Raw genomic sequence first — 12,744 nt, forward strand, 5'->3', positions numbered from 1 at the left:
CAAAAAAATTTAGATATCCCATCTAAATTTATCAAATATTCACTTTAGTATCTTTTAGTTTTAATATAGTCATTGATTTAACAAAAAAAAAAAAAAATTAGTGGAGGAGATAACAAAAAGAGAAAAATAAAACCACAACGTACGAAAGTAATACACTTTAAACCATAGGGTACTAAAGTGAGAAAATACGAAACCATAAGGGGTGGTATTTGAAGTTTTTCCTAAATTAAAATTTAAGAACTATGATAACTATATCAAAAGAATTCGGGTTTGGATTAAAATTTTGACTATCCGTACCCGTAACCGTACCCGTACCCGTTAGAGTGGAGAGCGTGGATATAAAGCCACCTCTTAGCCCCACACACACTCTCTCTCTACTTTCTCTCTCTTCTTTTCCCGCGCGCGCGCTCTCTCTCTCTCTCCTCCCACGACGACGACGAAGAGGACGAAGAGCTCCGAGTCCTCTCTCTCTCTAGAGATCCACCGTTGGATTCGAATCGGACGGCGCAGAGGAGCTTTGGGATCTCACCTTCTTGAGCTTCTCTTTGATCCGATCCACGTGACGCATCTCTCTCTCTCATTAGGGTTTCGATTTGATACGATTTTGATTTGATTTGAGTCTATTTGATTCGTTCCGAATTTCTTTGTTTAAAAATGCGAATCCGATCAAAAATTTGCGAGTTATCGGGTTAATTTATGGGGAATTTTCTTCGGATTATTCCTTAATAATTGACGCCGTTTTCTTTAAATTTCACTATTTTTTTCTTCTTTTTTATCAAAATTTTCACTAATCTCTTGCTTAATCGCGAATTTTTGATCAAATTTGGCGATCTATTGTGCTTAATTTTGGGAATTTCCTTCGGTTTATTCCGTAATTTCGAACGATTTAGAGGAATAATTAGCGCTTAATTTTCTTTAATTTCCGGCCCTTTTTTCTTTTTTTTTCTGAATAATTCTTCATCATTTTTAAAGTATTTTTTTTTGTTTAATCTCAATTTTTTTGTATTTTTTCCGATTTATTGGGGTATTAATTAATCGTAGTTTGTGCTATAGGAAATTAATTAGTGAATTCTTTTTTAGATTTAATTATTCTTTAAGTAAAAATAAATGTAGAAAGGCCCTCTTTACTACATGAATTTTTGAAATAGGTCCTCAACTTTTCTTTCTCTTTTTTTTTTTTTGATTATAGCTCCCTCAACTTTTAATTTTTCAAAACGAGGTGACAATGGTCAAAAAGAAAATTAAAGATTTTCTCAAATTTATTGATAATTTCACCAAATTAATAAATTTATTTTTTTAGCAAATAAAATTAGACACATTAGCAATTGATAACTAAGTTATTAAATTTTATATAATTTTAATGGAACTAAACATAAAAGTTTATAAATAAAAAAGCTTAGAAGTCGAGGGCTCCATTTCAAACTGTCCTATAGTTGGGGGGCTAAACTCAAATTAAAAAAAAAGGGTAAGCTTCAATTTACACTCTCCGTGGTTTAGCTCATTTTTTTACTTTGCCACCTTATAATTCAAATAATTACGCTTATCTATTCTTTGGTTTATCTTTATTCTTACTAAAAAAATTTACTCTCAAATAGGATAACAAAATGAAAGTTTTTATAATCACATGACAGTTAAGTGTAAGTTTTTGAACTATATGGTGGCAAAGTGAAAATATGCTAAACCACATTGTGGCAAAGTAAAAATGAGATAAACCATATGGGGGAAAATTGAAGTTTTCTTTAAAAAGAGGGAAAACTTTAAATACCGTCCCTGTAATTTCGCACTTTCTCACTTTAGTACCCTACAGTTTAAAGTATATCAATTTAATATTCTATGGTTTCATGTTTCTCTTTTCATCAGCTCCTCCGTTAATATTTTGTTAAATTATATACAAAAAACTTCAGATACCTCATTTAGGTTTATCGAATATTCACTTTAATATCTTTTATTTTAACTTTCTTACTGATTTGACGAAAAAAATTAGTGAAGAGGATAATAAAAAAAAAAAATCAAAAAGTGCGAAACCACATAGATCATATTTAAAGTTTTCTAAAAAAAAAAAAGGGTGAAGTGTACGGAGATCACATGAACTATAGGTGGATCATTTTGAATTGACCGCTCAATCTTTTGAAATTTTGATTTTGCTGTCCAATCTTTTAAATCATTTGATTCAAGTCAATCAACGGATACTTTGACTTTAAAATTTAAGTTAATTATTTTGATTAATTTACAGTTGCGAGCGAAACATGCTGAGCTAAATTTGTAAAGATAAATAACGCAGTCAAATGTTGTAGTCAATTAAAATACCGTTAACTGATTCAAATCAAATGAATTGAAAGGTTCGATAGTAAAATCAAGGGAAAACTTCAATCTACTCCCTTGTGATTTAAAGCGTTGCACTTTGCTTCCATGTGATTTACTTATATCTCGCGGTTGAGACCAGAGCGCAGCTATATAAAAATATTGGTTATCAAAATACTATACATTTTATCAATTTAGTACCTTCTTTAATAGCAGAGGTTTTAACGGCGAGATAGAAATAAAACCACAGAAAAGCAAAATGAAATGCTTTAAACCACAGGGCACCAAAGTGAAAATACGGTAAATCACAGGACTACAAATTGAAGTACTCTCTTAAATCAAAATTTCTGTATGGTTTTTTTTTTTTTTTTTTTTACCAAAAAATAACTTAGAAGTTAAGAGTTGAGGGGGCTCTTTCGAAGCGGCAGATACCAGATACTTGAAGGTGGTCTCTTTTACATTCCTCACCTTTCAATTTGTATATACAGGGTAGTTTCCTTTAAAGTCGGCGACGACTCATGGCGGCGACGCCGATTTCTGGAGCCGGCGCCGAGTACCTCAAGCTCGTGCGCGACACATTCCCACCTGGCAAGTTCATGGATTTCTGCGCAATATTCTACTCCCGCATGATCAAAAGGTCTCTCTCTCTCTCTCTCTCTGTGCATAATTGTACTTTACTGTTCTATAATGTTATTTTACGAATATGCGATAAACTATAGATGGAATATTTTAAATTTTTTTTGTATATGATTTAATAAAAAATTAACGAAAAACTTATAAAAAGAGAAAACTAAAATCATAGGATACTAAATTAATATATATATTTTAAATCACATAATACTGAAGTGAGAAAAGTACGAAATCATATAGGTGGTATTTGAAGTTTACCATTTATTTTCTGTTATATATTATTAGATAATGTAAAACAATTGCCTTAATTTTTCTAAAAGGATAGGGGGCGTTTGGTTTGGAGTAAAACGAAGCGAAAAATTATTTTTAGTATGAAAAATACTTTTTCGCTTGTTTGGTTCGACGTAAAAATATTTTTCGTAGAAGCATTTTATGAATTTGGAAAAAAAATGAAGTTTTTATTTCCTGGAAGAAAATGAAAACTCAAGTTGCTTAATTTTTTTTATTTATTATTTTTTCACCGAACCAACTAAATGTCGATTTTTTTTTTCTCAATTAAATAAATATTGATGGAAAACTATTTTTTTCCCTATAAGCCAAATACTACAAAACGTAAAACTTTTTTTCACTAATTTTTTTTTTCCAAAAACTTTTTTTTTGTGATTTTACGTTGAACCAAATGGACAACTTTGGCCATTCGGTTAGGCACTTCAAATTTGAAACCTCCAAAATTGTAACGGATTAAAATTTGCAAACCGAAGTATCGCGCTTATAGTTTGAGCATTAAAAGTGCGATTTACCTTTTAATTCTACGGCAACAGTACGAAAAATCCTTCTGCAGATATTCTTTAAAATTTTAAAAATATTTTCAGAGGGATACGAAACTTATAATACAAAAAATAATCTTTTAATATATTTATATTATTTTTAAGGGCTTTTCAATATAAATTAGAAGAAATGAATAGAACAGTGACTGAATTTTGACCGAAGGGATGCTAAATGCATCGATATAAAATTTTGAGGAGGTGAAATATAGATTTTGAAAAGTCAAAAAGAAAAAAATAGAAAACTGAATATTTATAGGGTAATTTTCTATTTTTTAGCCTAATTCTCTTTCAAAATTACATCTAATCATTGTGCTAGGTAAACTCAAATGAGCAAATTATTTGCAATAAAATATTATTGTTAGAGAAAATTTTTTTTTTTTTTTTTTTTGTTGGGAAATCACAGGATAAGCCTAAGGGGGCTGGCACTGAGGATGCAGGTGCTGCTCCAAGGGCACAAAGAGCTGCGCCTGGGTCTCAACCACACATACCTGCTTCAGGAGAGATTCTACTATTTATAAGTCACATTGCATCATTTATTAACAAGCTATTATGTCTCTTCTTCTGAATAAAAAGTATAAAAAAATTATTCTTTATTAATCATGATATAATGGGTGAACCCAAGGAGGAATAGCCTGATTGGTTGTCGACACCACATCAACAATATAACTGATATATTCTAGATTTTTCTTTTTTTTCCTACCTCAGGGGTATGAGCTTAACATTGAAGACGAGGAGAAGCTCCCTCGCACAGTCGCAGAAGCGGAAGCTCTCCTCCAAAAGATAAAGGTATACTTATATATGTTAAGTTATATAAAATAACTATTGTTCCGTAAAAGCTCCCTTTATGTTTGGACTTTGGGACTTTTTGATAAATTCATATCGTGAACTTGAAAACCATATTCCTTTTAAGTCTGAGCTCAAGACTGGTTGACTGGCGGCCCATAATATGAATTTCAATTAAATAGGAGAAAATCAAATATGCTCAGAATCTGGCGTGATTAGAACTTAAAACTTTCTACTTTGATACCATACTAGTAAAAAAATGTGTCTTTATATATTTTATATTTGACAATATATATATATATATAGAGCTCATCTGAACTACGGATCATTATTGAGTCGACTATCTAACCGTTTCAAGTTTTGATTTTGCTTTCCAATTTGGAAAAATGCATTTTCAGTTTGTTATCTTATAGTTTAAAATGTTTCACTATTCTATTCTGTGATTTTACATTTATCTCATCATTAAAACCTGCTGTCAAGTAGGGTACTAAATAGATATATTTTACAAATGAAGAGACGGTTGTATGAAAATATAGGTTAGTAAAAAAATACTATAATTTGTCAACATGTGGTTCGTAAAATATATTAATTGTTCTCATATAATTTATAAGCCGACTAAACAGTAGTTTTTAACGTTTATCTTTACCGATTTAGTTACTACATATAATTCTCATGACTGTAAATTCATTAAAGCAATTAGCTTGAATTTTTTGTTAAGTTAATATGTCGTTGACAGATTTGAATTAGGCAAATTGAAAGATTCGCTAGTAAAATCAAAAATTTTAAAATGTTGGATAGTCAATTCATATTCAAATTTTGAATGTATTGTTTATCTTTACAGATTTATAAATTCACTAAAATAAATAATTAGCTCAAAATTTTGAAATTAAAGTACCGTTGACTGCTAATTCGAATCAAACAAATTGAAAGATCAGACGTTAAGTGAAAATTTCAAAATGACTTATAGTTAAAGTAAGTTCGGTATGCTTTTACCTTTTTTTTCCCTGCATTTGGCCCCATTAAAATATTTTTTTTTATAATTGATCCTAAATAAATTTGAATCACAGAAATGACTCTATATTGTCTATGTCGACATAAACTCGGGGTTTTCTATAATTTAGCAAAAAATATATAATTCACCTTAATTGTTTTTTTTTAAATTTTTTTTACTTGCTTATTTGTAGGATCGTTTGGAAGAGTCTCGATACGGACGGTTTTCGCGGGCTCTTGAACAATTTGCTACGTTTCCGAAGCCGCCCATCATTCGCATTTTCAGATTGGTACCTCTATTTTTCATTAATTCGCTTGAGTATTTTCGCAAAAAAATTTAATCCTTACAGTTCGGTCCCTAATTCGAAAATAAAAAGTTACGACCCTGTTCGGGGTCTGTTTGTTTCAGTGGAAGCGGAGAGAGGTAAGCGCTTTTTCGCGTGTAAATGCCCACTCCCAACGCTTGGTTTCTTGTAAATAAATTCTCAAAATGCCGTAACCAGTTTCGGCTGAACAAACAAACTCCGCACGGGGACCGTCGGGAACTTGCGAACTACGAACAAAATCATACACGAGAATTCGCGCGAGAAGCTCCTTGAAACAAAATCATAAGCACGGGGATCTCATTTTGAACGAAGATTCTAGCTAACCGAGTCGTAGTTTTGCAGTTTTCATTGAGCCTTATGGCGCACGATGATTTGTTCGAGGAATTTACAAAATTCTTGCCCCCCGACATGTTGGCGATCCGAGACGATGTTCCTTCTTTTCCCGAGAGGGTTAGAACGACCGGCGGTGGTGGCGACGGTAGCGATAGTACCTGCGGCATATCCGAGTACGTCGAGCTCTTGCGCGACACACTCCCACATGGCAAGTTCAAGGATTTCTGCGCTGTACTCGAGTCCTACCGGGACCACAGGTATCTTTGCGTAATCGTACTTTATTATTCTGTAATTTTATTGTATATTATATATTGTTAGATAATGCATAACAACTATCTTAATTTTTTAAAAAGTTTAGGAGGGCGTTTGGTTCGGCGTAAAATGAATCGAAAAATTATTTTCAGTATGAAAAATACTTTTTTACTCGTTTTGATTTGATATAAAAATATTTTGTTGTAAAAATATTTTTATGAACCGGAGAAAAATTGAAAATTTTCACTTCTCACTGTTTTTCGAGGAAAAACAAAAATTTAAGCTACGTAAAACTTTGTTTATTTATTTCTTTTTTGTTTACCTACTGAACCAAAGAAATGTGGGTTTTTTTTTTTTCCTCAATCAAATAGATGTTGACGGAATTTTTTTTTTTTTGTTGTTTTCTTATAACCAAATTCTACAAAATGTAAAACTTTTTTTTCACCGGAATATGTTTTTCACGAAAAGTCGTATTTCATACAAAATGTAAGAAACAGAAGAATAGTGTTAATTTGAACTTTGATGGAAGGGGGATGAATGCATCAACATAAATTTTGAGAAGGTAAAGTATAGATTTTCAAAAGCTAGAAAGAAAAAATAAAGAAATAAATATTTGCAGAGAAATTTTCTATTTTTTAGTCAAATTCTTTTTCAAAATTACATCTAATCATTGCGCAGGTAAACTCAAATGAGCAAATTATTTACAATAAAAAAAATTATTGTTAGAGAAAATTCTAAACTTTTTTTGTTTGGTTGGGAAATCACAGGTTAAGCTCAAGGGGGCTGCTACTGAGGGTGCAGGTGCTGCTCCAAGGGCACAAAGAGCTGCGCCTGGGTCTCAACGCAAACCTGCCTCAGGAGAGATTCTATTATTTATCAGTCATATACAAATCATTTATTAACAGCCCAATTATATTTTTCTTTTTGAGTAAAAAATATAAAAAAAATATTTACTATTATCCACAATGAGATGGGTGAATTCAAAGGAAAACAATCTGACTAGTTGGTGACGCCACATCAATAATATAACTGATATATTTTAAACTTTTTTTTTCCTGCCTCAGGGATATGAGGTCGACGTTGAAGACAAGGAGAAGCTCCCTCGCACACTCGCAGAAGCGCAAGCTCTCCTCCAAAAGATAAAGGTATATCTGTATATGGTAAATTATACAAAATGACTATTGTTCTCTAAAAGCTCCCCTTTATGTCTGGACTTGAGACTTTTTGATAAATTTATGACGTGAATTTGAAAAATCATATTCCTTTAAGTTTGAGCTCGAAACTGTTTGACAGCCTCATGATATGAATTTGAATGAAATAGAAGAGTATCAGTTATGTTAGGAGTCTGCTATAACTCGAACTCATGATCTTCTGCTTTGATACTATACTAGTAAAGAACGATGTCTTTATATTTTTATATATAGAATTTGAATGTTACATTTATCTTTGCAGATTTGGTTATTGTATACAGTTCTCGTAACTGTAAATTTATTAAAGCAATTAGCTTGAATTTTTCTTAAGTTAATGCGCCGTTAACTTATTCGAATTAAACATGTTTAAAGATTGGATAATAAAATTAAAATTTTAATTGTTAGGTAGTCAATTCATTCGTGGGGGAGGAGTGGGACAAATTAAAGCTTTTCTTCAAATTTTGAATGAATCCTTTATCTTCGCAAGTTTAGTTACGCCGTACAGTCTTCGGAGTTATAAATTTATTAAAGTAAGCAACTCGTGTAAATTTTTGAAGTTAAAATATCGTTGACTAATGATTCGAATCAAATAAATAGAAAAGTTGGATGGTAAAATAAAAATTTTAAAATATTGAGTAGTCAAATTCAAAATGACTTCCAGTGAAAGTAAGGGGCCGTTTGATTAGATGTAATTATAAATACAGTGTAGTTAGAGATACATGCAGTTGGAAATACAACAGTTATAATTTCATGAATCTTGTTTGGTTGGATGTAGTAGTAAGCGCTGCGAATATAAATAATTTGTTTGGTTGCATGTAGTTCAGAAATAATTTTTAAAATTTGATTATTTTATATATATGATGGTGAGATTAACTCTAGTGTAAAAAAGAAAAATAATTTTTGTTTAAAAAATATTGAGGAGGTAAGCATATCTTTTATTTAAAATTACTCTCTCCAACTGCTGTAGTTGAAACTGCAACCAATTTGAGCGTAATTCGAACTGCTGCAGTTGGGCCTCCTCTTGCAGTTCCTGCTGCAGCAGTTGGAGCTAAATATATCAAACCATGCAAACACGAAATTTGCATTTACATGCAGTTACAACTGCAGTGCCCCTAAGTTATGTGCCCCTAAGTTATGTGCGCTATTATTTTTTTTATTTTTTGCATTTGGTCCTAATAAAATATTTTATTTTATATTTGATCCAAAATAAATTTGGTTTGCAAATATGACTCTATACTGTCTACGTCTACGTAACCTAGGGGCTTTTTACAATTTAGCGAAAAATATTTAATTAACCTTAATTATTACTATTATTTTCTTTTTTACTTGTTTATTTATTTATTTATTTTGTGCTTGTAGGATCGTTTCCCAGAGTCTCGATACACATCGTTTTCGAGGAATCTAGAACAACTTGGGACGTTCCCGAAGCCACCCATCATTGGCATTTTCAGATTGGTACCTCTACTTTTCTTTAATTTTGCTTGATTATATATGTTTGCGCAAAATTTTAATCCTTACAGTCCAGTCCCTAATTTGAAAATAAAAAGTTACGACCTGGCTTCGCGCCGGTTTGTTTCGGTGGTGGAAGCGGAGAGAGGTGAAGCGCTTTTTTACGCGCAAATACCCTCTTCCATCGTTTGGTTTGCTGTAAATAAATTCTCAAAATGCCGTAACCACTTTCGGGTAAACAAACAAACTAGCACGGATCGTTTCGTCGGAAACGTGCGAACTACAAACAAATCATGCACAAGCATTCATGTGAGAAGCTCCTTGTTAACAAAGGGCGCGGGGATCTCATTTTGAACGAAAATTCTAGCTAGCTTATCGGGTCGTAATTTTGCAGTTTTCATGGAACCTTACTGAGCACGACGATTTGTTCGAGGAATTTACAAAATTCTTGCCCCCTGATACGTTGGCAATCCGAGATGATGTTCCTTCCTTTCCCGAGAGGGTCAGGACGACCCGCGGCGGTGGTGCCGGACCTAGAGAAATTATGTCAGCGATGAACAAGCGAGACAATTTCCAGAGCCACGTCGTCGACGCTAGCGATAGTAGCGACGGCAGCAGTGGCTGAAGCTCGGAAGTTTTCTCACGAAAGAGACAGAGAGTTAAAGAGGAAAAGAGTGGATGAGAGATATATAAGGAGGGTTCAAAAGGGGCTGTGAATAATACTTGGATTTGATAGGTGGGGTTTAGAATTTTGGATTAATTGTACAGTTGTGTCCCTTTAAAGTGTATAATCACAAAATAGTCAGGTTGAACCTTTAAAGTGTCCCTTTAAAGTGTATAATAATCCCTTTAAAGTGTATAATCACAAANATTGTTCCATTTTAAGTTATAACCGCACAACCCAAGGCTACCATATAGAAGTAGATAGATAGAAGTGGCAGGTATATGAGTATACTCTTTAGCACTACAGATGTTCTGAAGAGTGGTATAACTGTTCTATTTTAAACTATAACAGCAAAAGTAAAGGGTATCATATAGAAGTGGACATATAGATGTGGCAGGTATTTGGGTGTGCTCTTTAGCCCTACAGATCTTCCGGGGTGTGGTATAACTATTTCATTTTAAGTTATAACCGCACAACCCAAGGCTACCATATAGAAGTAGATAGATAGAAGTGGCAGGTATATGGATTTACTCTTTAGCCCTACAGATGTTCCGACGAGTGGTATAACTGTTCTATTTTAAACTATAACAGCACAAGTAAAGCGGACCATATAGAATTGGACATATAGATGTGGCGGGTATTTGGGTGTGCTCTTTACCCCTACAGATGTTCCGGGGTGTGGTATAATTGTTCCATTTTAAGCTATAACCGCACAACCCAAGGCTACCATATAGAAGTAGATAGATAGAAGTGACAGGTATATGGGTGTACTCTTTAGCTCTACAAATGTTCCCAGGAGTGGTATAACTGTTCTATTTTAAGTTATAACAGCACAAGTAAAGGGTACCATATAGAAGTGGACATATAGATGTGGAAGGTATTTGGGTGTGCTCTATAGCCCTACAGATGTTCCGGAGTGTGGTATAACTATTCCATTTTAAGCTATAACCGCAAAACCCAAGGCTACCATATAGAAGTAAATAGATAGAAGTGGCAGGTATATGGGTGTACTCTTTAGCCCTACAGAGGTTCCGAGAAGTGGTATAACTGTTCTATTTTAAGCTATAACAGCACAAGTAAAGGGTACCATATAGAAGTGGACATTTAGATGTGGCAGATAGTTGGGTGTGCTTTTTAGCCCTACAGATGTTCCGGAGTGTGGTATAACTGTTCCATTTTAAGCTATAACCGCACAATCCAAGGCTGCCATATAAAAGTAGATAGATAGAAGTGGCAGGTATATGGGTGTACTCTTTAGCCCAACAGATGTTCCGAGGAGTGATATAACTGTTCTATTTTAAGTTATAACAGCACAAGTAAAGGGTATCATATAGAAGTGGACATATAGATGTGGCAGGTATTTGGGTGTGCTCTTTAGCCCTACAGATATTCCGGGGTGTGGTATAACTGTTCTATTTTAAGTTATAATAGTACAAGTAAATGGTACCATATAGAAGTGGACATATAGATATGGCAGGTATTTGTGTGTGCTTTTTAGCCGTATAGATGTTCCACGGAGTGGTATAGATGTNTAATTTTTATTTAAAAAATATTGAGGAGGTAAGCATATCTTTTATTTAAAATTACTCTCTCCAACTGCTGTAGTTGAAACTGCGACTAATTTGAGCGTAATTCGAACTGCTACAGTTGGGCCTCCTCCTGCAGTTCCTGCTGCAGCAGTTAGAGCTAAATATATCAAACCATGCAAACACGAAATTTACATTTACATGCAGTTACAACTGCAGTGCAGTTGCAACTACATGCAACCGAACGGCCCCTAAGTTATGTGCGCTATTATTTTGTTTATTTTTTGCATTTGGTCCTATTAAAATATTTTATTTTATATTTGATCCAAAATAAATTTGATTTGCAAATATGACTCTATACTGTCTATGTCTACGTAACCTAGGGGCTTTTTACAATTTAGCGAAAAATATTTAATTAACCTTAATTATTACTATTATTTTCTTTTTTACTTGTTTATTTATTTATCTATTTATTTTGTGCTTGTAGGATCGTTTCCCAGAGTCTCGATACACATCGTTTTCGAGGAATCTAGAACAACTCGGGACGTTCCCGAAGCCACCCATCATTGGCATTTTCAGATTGGTACCTCTACTTTTCCTTTCTTTAATTTGCTTGATTATGTTTGCGCAAAAGTTTAATCCTTACAGTCCAGTCCCTAATTTGAAAATAAAAAGTCACGACCTGGCTTCGGGCCGGTTTGTTTCGGTGGAAGCGGAGAGAGGTGAAGCGCTTTTTTACGCGTAAATACCCTCTTCCATCGTTTGGTTTGCTGTAAAGAAATTCTCAAAATGCCGTAACCACTTTCGGGTAAACAAACAAACAAACTAGTACGGATCGTCGGAAACGTGCGAACTACAAACAAATCATGCACAAGCATTCATGTGAGAAGCTCCTTGTTAACAAAGGGCGCTTTAATCGGGTCGTAATTTTGCAGTTTTCATGGAACCTTACTGAGCACGACGATTTGTTCGAGGAATTTACAAAATTCTTGCCCCCTGATATGTTGGCAATCCGAGATGATGTTCCTTCTTTTCCCGAGAGGGTCAGGACGACCCGCGGCGGTGGTGCTGGACCTACAGAAATTATGTCAGTGATGAACAAGCGAGACGATTTCCAGAGCCACGTCGTCGACGACGCTAGCGATAGTAGCGACGGCAGCAGTGGCTGAAGCTCTCGGGAAGTTTTCTCACGAAAGAGAAAGAGAGTAAAAGAGGAACAGAGTGGATGAGAGATACATAAGGAGGGTTCAGAAGGGGCTGTGGATAATACTTGGATTTGATAGGTGGGGTTTAGAATTTTGGATTAATTGTACAGTTGTGTCCCTTTAAAGTGTATAATCACAAAATAGTCAGGTTGAACCTCTCTCTCTCTCTCTCTCTCTCTCTCTCTAGAGATCCACCGTCGGATCGGAATCGGACGGTTTTAATTGAAGAGAGGTTTAAATCTGCAGCTTAAAAGGGAGTTCTTCAGGT

The 12,744-nt window shown here is 34.0% G+C and overlaps 1 protein-coding gene across 1 annotated transcript; it reads left to right on the plus strand.

The window, feature by feature from the left end:
• Positions 407-12,744, plus strand: LOC109716190 (paired amphipathic helix protein Sin3-like 2). Its single transcript, XM_020241520.1, has 11 exons — positions 407-559; positions 2,790-2,938; positions 4,162-4,255; positions 4,464-4,544; positions 5,726-5,821; positions 6,200-6,447; positions 7,210-7,300; positions 7,507-7,587; positions 8,992-9,087; positions 9,476-9,887; positions 12,625-12,744. The coding sequence occupies exons 2-10, from the start codon at positions 2,820-2,822 to the stop codon at positions 9,704-9,706; spliced, it is 1,137 nt and encodes a 378-aa protein (XP_020097109.1). The 5' UTR covers positions 407-559; positions 2,790-2,819; the 3' UTR covers positions 9,707-9,887; positions 12,625-12,744.

Source organism: Ananas comosus, linkage group 10 (assembly GCF_001540865.1).
Source record: "Ananas comosus cultivar F153 linkage group 10, ASM154086v1, whole genome shotgun sequence".
NCBI lineage: Eukaryota > Viridiplantae > Streptophyta > Magnoliopsida > Poales > Bromeliaceae > Ananas > Ananas comosus.